Below are 17,540 nucleotides of genomic sequence, written 5' to 3'. Positions count from 1 at the left end.
CCCTGCTCACACCCTCTCAAAAATAAACATTAAAGGGGCGCCTGGGTGGCGCAGTCGGTTAAGCATCCGACTTCAGCCAGGTCACGATCTCGCGGTCCGTGAGTTCGAGCCCCGCTCGGGCTCTGGGCTGATGGCTCGGAGCCTGGAGCCTGTTTCCGATTCTGTGTCTCCCTCTCTCTCTGCCCCTCCCCCGTTCATGCTCTGTCTCTCTCTGTCCCAAAAATAAATAAACGTTGAAAAAAAAAATAAAATAAACATTAAAGAAAAATAAGTGCCACGTAGGTGTTAGTAATCATAATAAATATGATTTTCTGGAGGGCAGTGGAATGTGGGACTCTGTTTGCAGGGAGGGAGGCAAGAAGTGACATAGAGAAATTCTTCTTAGTAATAAGAATGGACTTGAGATCCCTTAAAATATTAAAGGGGCACCTTTTGCTCCGTTTCTTTTGTGATTGTGAGGGTTGGCTGCTCAACTAACAAACAGAGAGTTAATGTCATGAACAGAGCCAGGGAGTTTTTGGCAAGGCACGGAACCCCTGCCCAGTGTGGTGCTGGGGAAGAAGGCCTGCCTCCTGGTCTACCCTCAGTGACTGGATTTAAAATATTAATTAATTAATTAGTTTAAATTTATTATTATTATTACTCTTTTTTTTTCCTGAGAGAGAGCAAGCATGGGAGAGGGGCAGAGCGCGCGAGAGAATCTCAAGCAGGCTCCACACTCAAGCTCGGAGCCTGGGGCTGGATCCCACAACCCTGGGATTGTGACCTGAGCCAAAATCAAGACTGAGAGGCCCAACCAACTGAGCCACCCAGGCGCTCCAAAATACAAATTTATTTCTTAAGATAAATGAAAGAAAGACTGAGGAGGTCTCTTAGTCAATGAGGCAGGTCTAACAGAGCCACTTTTCTGTCTTCCTTGTTTTTAAGTTTGTTTATTTGGGGGAGAGAGAGAGAGAGGAAGAGAGAGAATCCCAAACAGGCTCCACACTCCGCACAGAATCCAACACTGGGCGGAGATCAAGACCTGAGTGGATATCAAGAATAGGACGCCTAACCAAGCCACTTTTCAGGCGCCCCCAGAGCCACTTTTCCAATTGCCCATTGAAAGCACAGCTCCCTAAGCCCTGTCACTTCTTGCAGCAGAAGCGTCCACGGGTGGGGGTGGGGTGGGTTCAATAAGGAAGCACCCTGCACGGGGCCCTCCCTTACCCTCCCTTGCCCGCCCCGCACCGCACCTTCCCTGACGTCAGGCCCGCTGGTTGGCTGGCTGGCAGTGTGCGAGCTCAGCCAGGTTGGGAGCGTCCCAGGTGGGCGTTCTGGGCCAGTGGAGTCTGGCTGCTCTGAAGATCACTGCATAAATACCGCCCGGCTGAAGCCACTGCCTTTTGGAATTTGCCCTCTGACCAGCCTTATCTCTGAGGGGTTGCTGGAATTTCTCTGTTGCTGGGAGTTTGGGGGGTTTTTGGTTTGTTTGCTTTTTCCTTTGGTGCTTGCAAAGGTAGGAAAGAACATTGCGATTTCTGTAACATAAGCTTGTGGGAGGGCCGATGAAAGTTCATTACAACTTGGCTGGTGCAGTGCAGTCTCTCCTAGCAAAGGAGAGATTCTGCTTTTTTGGTGCTAGAGAAATTCCCAGTCTGACTAGGCAAGGGAGCAGAGGAGTGCTAGCAAATTGTGTGGAAAGTGACAGTCGCCTTTTCCCCGCGTGGCTGTGCTTGGGGCCTCCCAGCGCCAGCTTGGTGCGCAGGCTCGGCCCTTCCCCAGGTCAGCATAAGGTCGGCTGCGGGGCCCTGGTCCTTCCAGGATGAGAGTGACAGTACCCCAGGGTGATCCGGTGGGTTATCTGGGGGACATGGGGATCTGTGCTGACATGCAGACAGCCCCACGGCTCCCTTCCCGACGCCACGAGGGATGGTGGAAAATGCATTTTAGTTGAACAAGTCACTCCTCCTGGGTCTGTAAGTAATTTTAAGCTCTGTTAAAAGTACACATTCCAGTTCATCAGTTTTTCCTGAGACTATCGTGAAATCTTGACCCTGCTCTGCTCCACCAGATGGAAGGGCTCCGAGGCAGCAGCCCGGGAACTAACCGGATTGGCCCTGAGGACGTGGGGATGGAGCCCAGGGCACAATCCTGTGTTAACCGCCCCCGGCAGTCATTTCCCCTCCAACAGACATTCCTTTACTGTTAGGATGTGCTGTACCATTCACCTTCTAAGCAGTCATTTCTCTTAAAAACTTTCCATGACGCTGCCTGAAGGTTTTATGATTTAATGACACGTCTCTGTTCCACTGATCTTTTGCTTCAGAAATAAGGAGAAGAGCGGTAGCCAGCCAGCCTGCCTGGATCACATGCAGGACAGAAGAGCCTTATCCCTCAAAGCCCACCAGTCGGAAAGTTACCTGCCAATTGGTAGGTCTTTGGGAATTTTCTGGGAGGAGGGTGTCAGTGTTAGCCTGATCTCCTTCAGGCTGTTTCCCTGCTCCATCCAGTCACCTGATTTGGGGACAACACAAGGCTCTGTGCCTCTAGGCTGCAGGGTAAGGGATTTGTAGAACTATATCCAGATGCGGATCAGCGAGCTGGACACTTCGTGTGTGCCAGCTCTTAAGCCTCATAACAACGCTTCAAGGCAGGAATGCTTATCCTCTTTTAGTTGCCGAGGAAACTGAGGCATAGAGGTTAAGTAACTTATCCAGAGTTATCCGTCTGGCAAGTGGTTAAGCCAGCATTTGAACCCAAGTTTTCTGACCCACGCCCATCCGCTAACTGATAGCCTTCATGACAAATGAGCTTGCTGTCTCAGTGCCCTCCCTGAGGGCAGAGACAGGATCTCTGGGGCTGGGTCAGTGCTGGGGTTCCTGGAGGAGCAGCCATCCAGACGAGACCCCTTCTCCTCTCCGTTCTTTCTCAGCCAGAGGAGAGAGGAGGTGTGGGATATGGGGAAACCTCATAAGCAACAATATTAGTAGACCATGGATTATTGTTCACTATTTTCGTAACTGACCTTCCTTGGGACCACAAGGTGATTTTCCTAATGCCCCTTGGTGAACCAATTCTATGTGGGTTATCTCAGCATCTTGTCCTACCTTCCTGGGGTGTCTTCAGCTCTCTCTTGAAGCTGGCTAGATCCCACTGGCTGTGAGAGTGACTCAGGCCCTTATGCTATGTGACTAAAGACTTCTGTTTCTAAGGGCGAGACTAGATTACTCACTGCCCTCCAGCTCCACGTATTGTCCTGTTCTGACTGGACTAACCTTCTCTGACCATAAAATGACACTGCAGCCCAGCTGTTCGTAGAATCCCCTCAGAAGCAGGGTGTGGCCCGCTGGCCCTTGAGATGCTTTAGATTGCCCTAGATTGGGAGCGGGACAGTCATACTGAGTTGTCTTTGGGAAGTAAAACATCGAAACCCGAAGGCATGCATTGAGGGCTGGGGAGTTGTCGCTCTAGTTTTGTTTTGTGTTCTCTGTACAGCTGAGCTTTTCCTGACCCTCTCTTACCTTTCACAGGCTGTAAGTTGCCCCCTCAATCCCCAGGCGTGGACACAAGCCCCTGCCCAAACTCACCCGTTTTCAGGACGGGCAGTGAGCCCACCCTGAGCCCGGCGGTGGTTCGGAGGGTCTCCTCGGACGCGAGGGCAGGGGAGGCTCTAAGGGGCTCAGACAGCCAGCTGTGCCCCAAACCGCCCCCCAAGCCCTGCAAGGCACCTGTCCTCAAGGCTCCCCCGTCTCCACCTACCTGGCTCAACTCTGAGGCCAACTACTGTGAACTGAACCCAGGCTTTGCTGCAGGCTGTGACAGGGGAACAAGGCCTCCCCTCTGTGCCCAGGACAGCTACGTGGAGCTGCTAACGGCCAAGCAGAATGGGGCGCCAGGGCCCCGGACCTCTGGCATCAACTACTTGACCCTTGATGATGATGTTGGGGCTGGGCCTTGGGAGGCACCGGCCACCCAGAAGGACCAGGGGCAGGAGGACGAGGTAGAGTTTGTGCCGCCCCGACTGGAGACTGCCTCCTCATTCAGACCCAATGACTTCGAGTCAAAGCTCCTTCCTCCCGAGAACAAGCCCCTGGAAACAGCAATGCTGAAGCGGGCAAAAGAACTGTTCACCAACAACGACCCCAAGGTCATCGCCCAGCACATGCTGAGCATGGACTGCGTGGTAAGTGCCCAGACAGGGTGGGTGTCGTTCTGGCTTCTGAAAATTTGGAAGGGGGACATCAGGTTGGGCCTCACTCTCCCTTACCCTTTAAGTGCTTGCTCATAGATGGGGCGCCTGGGTGGCGCAGTCGGTTAAGCGTCCGACTTCAGCCAGGTCACGATCTCGTGGTCCGTGAGTTCGAGCCCCGCGTCGGGCTCTGGGCTGATGGCCTGGAGCCTGTTTCCGATTCTGTGTCTCCCTCTCTCTCTGCCCCTCCCCCGTTCATGCTCTGTCTCTCTCTGTCCCAAAAATAAATAAAGGTTGAAAAAAAAAATTTTAAGTGCTTGCTCATAGAAAAAGTCTGAAGATAACCTGGGTGGGGATTTATTTAAAGGGTGGGAAGCACAGGCTTGCGATGACCTTTGCCCAGGCAGGAAGCTTGTAAAAATCACCTTGGGCAGAGGGAGGGCAGGCTCCTGCCACGGGGCCATGCCTCCCCCACTGGCTATAGAGTTCTCCCAGCTGGTGTTGATTTTGGAATTCTCCCCTGGCCTCAGCTCCATCAGAACTGGGAAAGTCAAGTTCAAGGAGAGTGGACTACAGATGAAAATGTACTTTCTGGAGTAGCAGAGCCTAGGTTATTTTTATTTTATTATACATTATATATGTATACACGTATACATATACACACACACACAATGTATGTATTTCTTCTGTTGTTACTAAAGTGGGCTTTAGAATAAACATTTTTAATCTTACCTTGACTTTTTCACAAGTAATATTTGCTCAATTTAGAAAAGTTATACAGATTAAAAGAAAAAAACTAAAATCACACAAAGTCTAGTTTCCTGATGATCACCGCTGTTAACATTTACTCTGCAAACAGATATGTGTACATAATTTCAGGCATGTGTGTTTGTTTTCCACAGAAATGGCATAGGCCTAAACATATGATTTGATTGGATTTTAGTTTTTTTCTAAATATACTATTTTAAACTCTGAGTCTTTGATTGAACATATATCATGACTGTATTTTCAGATAACTGAATATGTGTTTACATAATCAGTTTTGATAGGCGGCATATCTTTTAGATACAGGCAACTTTTGTTCATAGGTGACCCCACAGCAAAGCTATCCTTCAGAGGGATCTTTCTAGAAAACAGTTGTCTCAGGCCAGGGTGGGCTCAGCCTATCTCCCAGTATAGAGACAAATCCATGCTTTGGAACAACAGGTGAGGCTGTGGTGAGATTTAAAGCCCTTATTTGTGTGTAGCCCAGTGAAGGCAATTAGCTTCAGAGTTCAGGGCCTGTTTAGGAGCTGAGTTTTCCTAAATACATTTCCTGGGTCATGAATCATGACAGGAAACTGGACTCTGAGCACTCCCCTAGGGAGTCCCCACTTGATGGAGCTCACAAGGCGGGTAGGACGCCTCCCAAAACAGCCTACAGGAATTTAAGGAGGTACTAGCTGTTCTGGGCTAAACAAACCCCTTCCTGAAAGTAGGACTGAGCCAGGCCTGAGAGGTGGTCTCTCCGTGTGTGTGTGTGTGTGTGTGTGTGTGTGTGTGTGTGTGTGTGTGTATTGTGAGAGCATGAGGGGCCCTGGGGGAAAGATCCAGGAAAGGCGAAGTGCTGAAGAACAAGGGTTTGTTCACGTGGTTGGCTGGGTGTCCTTGGGCAGTGCTCACAGGTCATATTAAATCCTTACCTCACTTTAAAGTGAGCTAAACCCGTTTGGGCAGTAAGAGGATTTAAGATTCCTGTTCTGGTTACTTGACCCCGCCCTGGTACTCCAACAGGCCAGGAGTCTGGTACGCACCTGCCTGAGTTCTCCACTGAGGAAGCTCCTTGTGGAGAAATGGATCAGCCTAATTCCTAGGAGGTAATGAATCCTTGCCTGTGACCTCAGACAGGGCTTGGAGGATCTAGGAAAGTCTAGGAGGAGGTGAGATGCCTGACCGCCCTTTGGCAGGAGGGTCTAGAACATTCCTACCACCTCGGCAGCCATGAATCTAGAGCTTAAGTGTGTTCTCAGCTGAAGGAACATGAAGCCTGCCCTTTTTCCGGTTCGGTTTCTTTCTTTGCATTTTGTCTTCCTGGTTGGGCACCCCCCTCCCCATCTACCTTCAGGCACCCTTAGAACAAGGGCTGGATGGAGCCCCCTGGCGCAGTGAGGCAGAGACCCAGAGCAGGAGTCCGCTTCACTGTGCCCCCCTTCATTTTCCAAGGACAGCACTGTTGATAGTGTTCCTCCCTCTCTCCTGAGTCCACTGCCATTTCCTTATTCTCCTACTGGAACCACTGACTTTCAGGGCTTTGCCAACAAAGCAGGCACAGTCAGCATCTCTGAGGGAAATAGAATGAGAGCTGTTGTTACCCACTCCAAATGTAATGGCCACTCGGAAGCTGAGAACAGGCACTGGGCAGCATTTGGGGCCCGCGTGCTGGTTCCTACCCCAGGCTGATCCCCAGAAAGACCATCATGACAATGGATGGTCCTAAGTGCCTCAAGGCTGCCTGTCCAGCCTCTTCCTGGGGCTGTGGGTTGGGTGTCCACTGAGCCCCTCACACTGCGAATGGGCACCGCCCTGGCCTGCACCCAGAGTGCAGCCTGTCTTCACCCACTTGTTGCAATATCTAGAAGTGGGCCCAGTGTGTTACAGTTGGCCTCTGGGGATGAACTGCCTGAGTCTAATTCGGGTTCTCCACTTTCTGCACCTATTAAGAGAAGGAGAACAATACCACCTACCCAGGTGGTTGTGAGGACTAAGTGAAATAACTGATGTAAAGCCTCCACACGCCATGCCTGGCCCAGAATGCGGCTATTAGCGTTAGGTATTCAGCCTTGTTGGAGCATGTACTGTGGGCCAGGCCGGCCACGGCGGGGGATGTGGGGAAGGACAGTGATGCAGGAATTCAGACCACAGCCCAGGTGGGAAATGCTCTGCAGGGGAAGGTACGGGAGCTGTGGGGCCTCTGAGGCAGGGTCTTGAACATGGGGGAAAGGGGAACGGGGGAGGGGATGTCTGAGATGAGTTTTCAAGGCTGAATAGGAATTCACCAGCTGAGGAATGTGAAAAGCATCTTCTGGGTGGGAAACGACATACGTGTGTGGAGATTCGGGTGTCAAGGGTTCAGTTTACAGAGGATTCACTGTGTGGGCAGTGAAGGTGGTGATGGGTGGGGAGGGGGGGGAGGGACTAGCAGGTCTTTACTTGGATGTTTTTAAGTCTCTACTTCTGAGCCAGTGCCAGGTTATTGTCTCCTTTAAAGCACTTTGCAGCTCAGTGAGGGAGACAGGCCCTTAAGTGCGTAGTCCAGATCAGAGTCCTGTGCTGAAGGCAGCAGAAATGGTGGGCAGAGCCAGGCGATCTCATTAGAGTTTAGAAGGTCCCTTGACAGCTGGGAAGGGCCAGCATTCCCCCTGGGTCACTGCAGCAGCTCCCAAAGAAAGGATGAGGAGCAGGCAGAATTTGGAGGCCCTGCAGATAGGACAGCTAAGGTCAGAAGAGCAGAGGGAGGTGGGAATGCCTCATGGTGGAGCACCAATGTTGCTTGCCGGGTCCATTGCATAGTAAATGTTCTAGCAGTGTCCATCCCTCCTCTGTATCCATGAGCTGCACGGCTCTGGGCATTTCCCCAGGGGACCTAATCCCAGCCCTGCCATGTGAGCTCAGGATCCCCTTGTCCCATAGGTCAGCCTTGGGGCAAGCGGGCCTTGGCATATCCTGGCAAACCCCCAGGAAAGGGACCAGGGGATTGCGTGTTTACACTGAAAGAAAACAGACTTGGAGGCTTCTCTGTCAGAGCAGGGATCACTCTGGTTACTAGTGCTTCCAGAACAAAAGTGAATCAATGATAAACCTTTCAATCTCATTACATAGTGTGTGCGTGAATTAGAGGATGCCCACCACCCAGAAGCTGGGTTTGGAGCCTCTGATGGGGCAGCTGTCTAAACAAGCAAGCAAAGTGTACGTGACCTTAAGTGGCTGCGGTATGCATCTGGGCTGCCTTGCCATCCTCAAGGTGTAAATCCCTTTCCAGAGATCAAGCCAAAATTCCCTCTTCTACATGCCGGTGACTCACAGCTTGTATTTTCAAATAGCTTTTTGAGGTTTTAAAGTCATTTGATCCTTTGCAAAGTCCTTTAGAAACGTGAACTTAGCAGCTGTGTTAGAGAAGGGGAAACTGAGGCCCAGAGAGCATAGTAGGAATTCTGCATCCTGTTTCCCAGTCCGCCACTGGATAGCTAATTCCCACAGGTTCATTTCCTCAGGGCTGACAGTGGTTGCTTTGCTCAACCACAGAAGTGAAGGGTCAGGGTTAATAATATCAGCCAAACTTCAGATGGTTTTTGTGGACCATTATGAAGATATGTGGCCTGTTCAGTTGCCTCGGATTGTTAGGGTCCAGGACAACTGCAGCAGATGGAGGAGAAGAATCGTTCCGTGGCTGCCACGTGGCCGCCGTGTGTCCAGGGTTGGTTAGACCCACTGTATCTGGTAGTCACACTATTAGGGAAGCGTCATTAGCCTGGTGTTAGACATGCAGTGACTTGGTTGTAACATTTCGAGGCAGCATGTAATAACTATAAATGGCCGACTAATACCTGGTGCCAGTAAACCGTGATTGCACGCTGGAACTAAGATGGGGAGAGCTGTCTGGGACACACAAAGAAGGCCTCTTGGGGAGAAGTGGGTGTGCTTCAGACCTCAGGTTTCAAATCGCTGTACATGCCTCTAATACTTTCCAGACGTATGGTGCATTTACTGAGCCCAGGAGAGGCGTAATTAAGGGTAATAGCAGCCAGCCCTGCTGTTAAGTGAGAACATGAACGGTGGAGCCCGCAGCAGAGGAGCGGGGTGCTTGGCCACAGTCAGCCTTGTCACTGCGGGGGCTCATCGCTCTGTGCGCAGGCGGCGCTGCTGTTGGCCGCGGGATCCAGCCTGTGTTAGACAAAAGCTGGCAGGACTACACCATTCTCCGGCTAGGCAGAAACACCAAAATGTGCGGATTCTGCAGACCAATTTAGGTGCTCTCCTCCAGGTTTTAGACTCCGGTCGTGTATGAGAATCCTCCAAATCGCATCCGGAAACTGTATTTGGGGATGCTGCTGCTCAAAAAGAAATGTAACAAGCGCATCCATCCTGTCCCAGTTCAGTGTGTTTCTTTTCACGCGCTGCCTTCATGTCCGTGGTGTGTTTCAACTTGTGTTCTTGACAGGTCGCTAGGATACTTGAAGTCTCCGAAGAGATGAGGAAGAACATGGGTGTGAGCTCAGGGCTGGAACTCATTACCTTGCCGTATGGCCACCAGCTGCGCCTGGACATAATCGAAAGGTGAGCAGTGCCGTCCTTGCATTTCCGGCCTGTCAGAGCAGAGAGGGGCACACCACTGACCCGCCCCGGCACCTCTCCCTTCTCCCGGAAGCCTGAGCCAGGGAATTCCTGGAGAAGCACAAAGAGAAAGCGCAGAGGAAGTCGGGGGGGAACAAAGAATGCGTTCCTGTCCTTTCCCCAGGAGGGAGTAGAGGACAGAACAGATGATTGGCCCTTGCCCGCGGAAGTCACCCAGCCACCAGCCCCGGGCGGTGGCAGGCAGACTGACTCCAACATCTCGCCACCTCACTGAGCTGAGGCTCCTCTGTCTCTTCTGAGTTTAAGGTCACTTTAGGACCAAGTGGGAGTTTGTGGGAAAGGCTGGGAAGCACAGAGTCTGAACAGTGTCTTCTTTGAGGGATGGGCAGGGGATGGTTGCGCTCGGGGGGGCCCCCAACCTCGGAAGCATCACTCCCCTCTCTCACAAGTTCCCCAAATACCCGGGCCCTGGCTGTCCTTTAAAGCCCACCCGTGTGAACACTGGATGTTTAGAAATTAAAAAGACAGAAGGTAGCGAGGCATGTTATAAAGAGAAGCACTTAAACCTTAAACACAAGTGTAGAACAATTGCTTAAAGAGCATGCAAAGTCCTTTGATTTAGCAAGGATTAGGAAAAAAAGAGAGAGGAAGTGCTAGACCAGATTCCTGTATCATTCCTGTATCACCACAGAAGTTGGACTTGTTGACACACAAGCAAAGACCACTGATTTGGGCAAGACTGTCTTGTTATCTTAAGCATCCTGTTTGTCCAGCCAGTTTCCTAGTTGTCATGACACACACATGGGTTGTGATGGACAACTGAGACCCCAGCTTTCCATGAGAAGAGGGCGGCCAGTGATGCTTCAGAGGGCTGCAAGGCCCGAGGGCCACCATCCCCATGACATCTTTCTGTGGCAGCTGAAATATTTTTATCTCATTACAGTAGCCACTAACCACATGGGGCTATTGAGAGCCTGAAATGTAGTGACTGGGAGACACAGTATCGTATTTTACTATTTACTTTTTAAAGTGTAAATAGCCCTATGTGGCTGGTGGACGTCACATTCTTAGGATGTCAGCTCCTGAAAAGTAAACCTTGCATTTCAGGTAGCCTCGGGGATCCATACAGCTGCTCTCAAGGTTACCTGGCTAGAGAGCTGATAAAAGGACCCCCCTGCCACTGTTGCTTTGGCTTCACAGCCATGGATAGTAGACATCCAGAATGCTGAACGAAAGGCTTCTGGGAGGCAGCAGGTTAGGAAATGGTCCTTGGCTTTGTTCAGGCATCCTTGTTGTTTAATGCCTTTGGAGAATGGCAGGCCTGACTTCTGAATTTTCCTACGTCTCCTTACAGGCTTTCTTAGATTCTAGCCTCTCTCTCCAGGCATCTTCTCCCCTCCCTAGTGTCCCAGGGGCCTGCTTCTCAGTTCCACTAGCTTGTCCTCTGATGTTGCTGGGCCAGTGGTCACCATTTCAACGGAGACAGCTGTTTGCCATGTGATGCATCTCAGCTGAAATATCCCAGGGTTCCAGACCTTACTTTATCGGTGTTGTTAGGTATGCTGGACGTGCGCCCTGGGCCCAGCAGAGCGCTCTGAGGTCAGCAGGCTGGGGGCTTCTCCAGGCTCTTTTCTGAATTCCACTCCTGTCTCCATCTGTTTCCCCTTTCTCCTGATCGCTCCTTGCCTGGAGCCTCTCTGCCTGGCTTGCTTCCTGCCCAGGGCTGACCTGGGGGATCTGCCTGCTAGAGTCTGGGGAGCGGTTTTCTTCCTTACAGTGTGTTTACTAAATAAAGGCCAAGGTTATAGCCATTTCAGAAGGTTAAATGACATCATCATCCTGTGTTTTAGAATCAAATACAAACCACCCTTGATTTTTAATTTACCACCTCACCCATTCCAGGCCTACTGAGTGGAGATGTCCTTGGTATAACATTTAGTGCCTCTTCTTGCCTCAGATCTGCCATGCTGAATTGTTCTTCCTACAGCGGTATATGCAGGAGGTTTTAGGCACATGTTGGTTGAATGAATGGATAGAATTAATTAATATGATGCCGGGTTTTAAAGATGTAGAGAACCTATCTTTTATTAAGGGCAATTTAAAACATAGGAAAAAACAGTGAATGAAAGAATCAATTGAAGGCAACATGGAAAATTAGTTACTGTTAGTTGAAAGAAACATCTGAAATTCTCAGCTCAACCTTAACACTTTACAAATGAGAAAACTCTTGAGGGGGCTGCCTGGGTGGCTCGGTCAGTTGAGCAGTTGAGCGTCCGACATCAACTCAGGTCATGATCTCATGGCACGTGAACGTAAGCCCCGTAGCGGGCTCCATGCTGACAGCTCAGAGCCTGGAGCCTGCTTCGGATTCTGTGTGTGTGTGTCTCTCTCTCTGCCCCTCCCACTTGTGCTATGTCTCTCTCTCCCTCTCTCTCAAAAATAAGTAAAAACCATTAAAAAAAAACTTGAATAAATTCAATAAAAATATAAAAATTAAAAATATATAAAAATAAAAAAATAAAAATTTTGTTAGGATCCATTAAGACATCAGGAAGAAGAGAGAAAGAAAAAGGTAGAGAGGTAGAGACAGACAAAATGGACCAAGATACAGAGAAAGATGGGCACACAGAGACAATTGTGTTACCAACTACTGTTTAAATGTTTGAGAGAGCAGGGAAGGGGCAGAGAGAGGGAGAGAGAGAATCCCAAGCAGGCCCTGCACTAACAGCACAGAGCCTGATATGGGGCTTGAACCCATGAACTGTGAGATCATGACCTGAGCCAAGATCGAGTTGGATGCTTAACCAACTGAGCCACCCAGGTGCCCCATGGCACTTTAATGATTTTTACACCCCCACACGTCTGTTTCTCATAACAAGACTTGCTCACATTTTTACAGTGAAGAGATTGAGGAGTGGACAGTCAGGGAGCAGCCTATGGTCACACTGCAAGCAAGCGCCGTACACACACACACACACACACACACACACACACAAACACACTCAGAGATAGGAGAGCTCATTGCATATTTCATAACCATTAGAGAAAGTAGTAATGCTAGCCACTTGATGAATCATGCCACCCTTGGCCTAGAGCAGTGAGAGAGAGACCAACACATGTGGCCAGAGAGAAGCGTGGCTGTGGAGTGACATCCTTAGCTGTGAACTTTCAGAACAAGGTGGCCCCAGAGTTTCAAAGGCATGTTGTATTTTAGTAACCAAAACTATGGATGGGGCTTCACCTCCAGCACTTGTACCACAGCCTGGAAGAAAGTTACTGGAGGCCTTTCTGGCCCAAAGCAGTCAGCTGATGTAGGGAGAGAAGGAAAGGACTGCAGTCTGTGCTGCTGCCGTCGGCAGAGACTTCTCTGTGACCCCATTCGTATTAGTCCCGTTGTCATCACTGTGCTTCCTGTTCTGGGTCTGTGAGCTTGACCCTGGTAGTACAGGATGAGAAAAGGGAGGATTGTTGGCAGATACAAGATTTCTGTTTTATTAGGGTCTGACTTTACAGGGAAATTCCTGCCGGTCGGCTATTCAGTCCTTGTCCACATCGCCATTCACTTTCTGGCCTCTTGACCAGACACACAGACTCTCCATTCTTCCTTCCTCATCCCTTTTTATGTTCCAAGACCCATATCGTCTTCTTGGGTCAAGCATATGCTCTCGTTTCCTGTTCCTTCCATTCCCCAGTTCAGGGGCACAGTGGAGGTGGCCAGAACTCCCCTGAGAATGGGAGTCCCCAGTGTGTTGAGGGACCAGGTGTCTCCCTGGACCTCTCATGGCAGAAGGTACCGGGAGCCACATGTACTTTTTAGCAGCTTCACCCCAGCAGGGTCCTCTTCATGCTCCCAGATCCAGAGCTGCACATGGCCCTGTCCTGCCCTTTCTGACTCTTGATAGCGCACCCTCTGAGGCCTAGCCCAGGCCCTGCTGCAGGCAGCCTGTGGGAGTGGTCTCGCTGTTGAAATCAGCAACCAAATTATCCGAGCTGCCAGCACAGAGCTAAGGCAGCAAAAGGCAGCAAAGCTAGTCCCCTTTCTTGCTGGGTTGCATTCCTTTCCTCCTTGTCCTGTTGCCCCTGGGCCTGACCACTGATCTCTTCCCTCCCAGACACAACACGATGGCCATCGGCATCGCAGTGGACATTCTGGGCTGCACGGGCTCTTTGGAGGACCGAGCAGCCACCCTCAATAGGATCATCCAGGTGGCGGTGGAACTGAAAGACTCCATGGGGGACCTCTATTCTTTCTCGGCCATCATGAAAGCCCTGGAAATGCCACAGGTGAGGTTCCACTTGCTTCGTGTGCCCTGCGGGCCTGTGTGCACTCCTTGTTCTGCAAAGTGGTCTGCAAGCCCATGCTTAGCAAATCACAGACTATTTTCGTCCATCTCAGAAGGTAAACTGAATCATACTGAAAGCAGCTTGGATTAGGGGACAACCGAAAGCAGTGTCCTAAGTGTTTCGGTTCTGTTTTTAAAAACAGTGGATGATTGTTGACTGCCCACACTTTCTCTCTGGTATGCAGTAAGAAGAGTCGTCCTCAGGAGCCATCGGTGTTCCTTAAGAACCAATGAGGATGATCTGTCTGGCTAATGTGTGTTGTATAATAGAGACTGCTCTCATCTGGGTCATCAGGCATTTGGGGAGCTTCTGAGAATCCCCAGAGTGGCTTGTCTCAAAGTATGTTCCTTAGGTCAGCTAAAAGAGACTTCCGTTAAAAAATTCAGATTTCTAGCTTATCTGCCAGATAACCTCCTAATTAGAGTTTCTGAAAGTGTGCATTTGCAGTTTATATGCTTTGATGGGCTGTTTTTAGGATGTGTTGAACCTGAAAGTCTGTATTTAAAATCGAACAGACCTGACAAAGGAAAGTTGTTCTGTTATCTTGATTGTCCAGATTCCCGCTTTCCCATTTCTGTCCTGCCAAGCAAGCCCTAGGCGTTTAAAATCTCGCCCTCAGGCTCCTCTAGTCGTATATAAACCCAGTCTGCGACCAGTAACACCAAAACCACGGAGTGGGTCATTTAGCTGGGCTGTTTCATAACCACAGCTGAAAATCCACCACTGCCACTAGGGGAGACAGCTACAGTCACACGTCCTGCAAGTCAGAGCACATTTGAGCAAGGTCTAGCCATGAATTAAAGCAAGGTCACCCTAAAAACAAGCTGAACAACTTAATGCCATCACAAGGAAATTTGCGGGGGGCGGGGAGTCAGTTCCTATTACAATATTCTAACAGTTTGAAAACTCTTTAGACATACTGGAATTTCATAGGCTCCGTATTTAGAATAAGCAAATCTAGATGTATTTTCATGATATACTGACTCCTATAATAGGGGTTATAATTTTTCACTCACGTTGTTTCTAATTTGTATCATATTTATTTCTTCTTAGCCAAAACTGCCTGTAATTTTGGAAGGCTGAGGCAACAGACAGAGTAAGCTGAGTGTCTGTCACCCTCCAGCTCAGAGCTTTCTCTGAGAGCAGCAAAGAGGATGTTTGAGGGATCATGTGCTTGCCCTCCATGACATCACACTCAGCAATTAGGGACTTCTCCCCGAGCACCTAATATGCCTTTGCAGGTGGCTCCCTAGCCTCCAGCAGCATCAGACTCTTCCTGATGGCATTGGTCCTCCAGGATATTCCGGACCCTGCAATGAGCTAGGGCACTGCTGGGGGAGGGAAGTGGCAGACCCAGGGAAAGCCAAGAGGAGAATCACATCCCTCCTGTGTATCATCATCCAAACCTGTCCCTATACTACAGGCTCAACATGTCTTCTCTTTGTAGCTTCTAGTATCAGGAAAGAGCATCCAGCAGATGGGCCCAGACAAGGGACCAGGGCTGCTTTCAGAAAGGCAGATACTTCACAGGAGGTGGGGGGCGAGGGGAGAGAAGGCACATTGAGAAGGGGGTGGCCAGAGGAAGACAAGTAGTGTCTTTTCTGTCCCAGCAGACCTGCGGGTGCTGGTAGCTTCACACCGTCCTCTGGGAAAATGCAGCTCTTAGAGGCCAAGGGAATGAATCTCTTACCAAGCTATAAAACCTGGAGCAAGTTAACTATTCTCTTCTGGTTTCTGATCTGTAAAACGAGGCCAAAATACTGCCTCGCGGGGCATTGTGAGGATTAATTTTGAAATTCCTCAAATACCCAACACAGAGCTGGCCCTTGTCCCCCAAGTATTAGTGCCGTTCCTCTTTCTTATTTCATGTAAAAAACCTCAGATGCTTAGGCTTGCTGGTTTTATGGTATGAGTGGGGGTGGTTTGTCTCAGAGCAGTCAGAGTCAGTGGCAGGTGTTGGCCTTGACTGTTCTAAAACAAACGATAAAGGAGTGAGTAGTGGCATCATATGGTCTGGGCAGTGTTCTCTGTGCCTCAGACATTATTACGAGTAAATTAAAATGCTGTATGTTCTGTTCGTCCATGCTTTCATCAATATAACCTCTGGACAGTTGGCAATTCCCATCAACATTTACCATGCATGTATTCTTTGACCCAGTAATTACACTTCTGGAAATTTATCCCCCAGATATTTTCACACATAGACACATTTGCAAAATCTTCACAAGGTACTTTCATAATGGAAAAAAATTTCTAAAACTCTCTGGGAGACTAAACTTTATCCATAAAGTGGAACTTCATGCAGAAGTTTAACAAAATAAGGCTGTCTGTGCTTGTTTTGTACTACTTCTATGGAAAAAAATGTGTAATGTAGGAGATGCATTTTATATAAAAAAGTTGTGTATATGTGTGTGTGCAAAGATTCGTGCACACACAGAAGAAACTGAGCTGCCTCTGGATGGGCCATCAGAGCAATACAGAACAGGGTGGGATGGGGGTTAGCCTTTCTCTATACGATGCTCTCAACTGCTTTGACTTTATTTTAAAGAGAGCCTTTTCCAAAATGATCACACCTGTCTTTCTTCCAGATCACAAGATTAGAAAAAACATGGACTGCCCTCCGGCACCAATACACCCAGACCGCCATCCTCTATGAGAAACAGCTGAAGCCTTTCAGCAAAATCCTGCATGAAGGCAGAGGTGAGTGCAGAGTCAGCACAAGCAGGCGTGTGTCTGTGAGACCATTAGGTCACATCTGCTCTGGTTTGATCAAAACCTTGACCCGGACATATCATGATACCCGAGTTATCTGTAGGATTGTTGATGGATCATCAAGGCTTTTTATCAGATGACAGCATCACTTCTAGAAGAACTGCAGTTGCCAAAACAGGACATGGGCTACCAGTCATCTCATTCTGTGCTTACCTTTCTTAATTGAGGTGTAATGTGTGTAGCATTATATTAGTTGTAGGTGTACGATGTAGTGAGTATTTGTGTATATTGCAAAACGATCACAATCCAATCAATACCTACATCATACACAGTTATGAAATTTTTCTTTCCTGTGAGGAGAACTCTCAAGATCCACTCTCTTGGCTCCTTTCAAATGTGCAGTGCAGTGTTAACTATAGTCACTGTGCTGTACGTTACCTCCCTATTACTTTTTTATTCTGCACCTGGGAATTTGTATCTTTTGACCCTCTCCACCCATTTTGCCCACCCATAACCCCCAGGCTCAAGCAACCATCAATCTGTTCTCTATATCCATAAGCTCAGGAACTTTTTGGGGTTTTTGGTTTCATTTTTTTAGATTCCACATATAAGTGAGATCATAGTATTGACACATATATTACATATGTAAGATATACATATATAGTTACAGTATTGATCTTTTTCTGTGACATATTTCACTTAGCAAAATGCCCTCAAGGTCCATTCATTCATGCTGTCCCAAATGGCAGGATTTCTTTTTTTTTTTTTTTTTAAGTTTAAGACAGAAAGAGAAAGAGAGTGCATGAGCAGGGGAAGGGCAAAGAGACAGGGAGAGAGAGAATCCCAAGCAGGATTCTCACTGTCAGCACAGATTCCGACACAGGGCTCAAACCCACAAACCGTGAAATCATGACCTGAGACAAAACCAAGAGTTGGACGCTCAACTGACTGAGCCACCCAGGCATCCCTCATTTCTTTTTTT

At 49.0% G+C, this 17,540-nt stretch overlaps 1 protein-coding gene across 5 annotated transcripts in view; it reads left to right on the top strand.

Moving 5' to 3' along the window:
- The window catches only part of BCAR3 (BCAR3 adaptor protein, NSP family member), a 115,953-nt gene that overhangs the window by 87,903 nt on the left and 10,510 nt on the right, over positions 1-17,540 (top strand). For 3 of the 5 annotated variants that reach the window (XM_040471013.1, XM_040471014.1, XM_040471016.1), the window contains 5 exons: positions 2,309-2,412; positions 3,513-4,165; positions 9,369-9,484; positions 13,615-13,786; positions 16,435-16,546. In XM_040471013.1, the coding sequence (XP_040326947.1) occupies positions 2,309-2,412; positions 3,513-4,165; positions 9,369-9,484; positions 13,615-13,786; positions 16,435-16,546 (1,157 nt within the window). Of the gene's footprint in view, positions 1-1,201; positions 1,499-2,308; positions 2,413-3,512; positions 4,166-9,368; positions 9,485-13,614; positions 13,787-16,434; positions 16,547-17,540 lie in introns of those variants that run through there. The other 2 variants (XM_040471018.1, XM_040471017.1) reach the window with 2 other exon arrangements.

This window comes from Herpailurus yagouaroundi, unplaced genomic scaffold (assembly GCF_014898765.1).
Source record: "Herpailurus yagouaroundi ecotype Mexico unplaced genomic scaffold, PumYag 77, whole genome shotgun sequence".
NCBI lineage: Eukaryota > Metazoa > Chordata > Mammalia > Carnivora > Felidae > Herpailurus > Herpailurus yagouaroundi.
The sequence above is the reverse complement of the archived record's forward strand: the minus strand, read 5'-3'. Positions and strand labels throughout refer to the sequence as shown.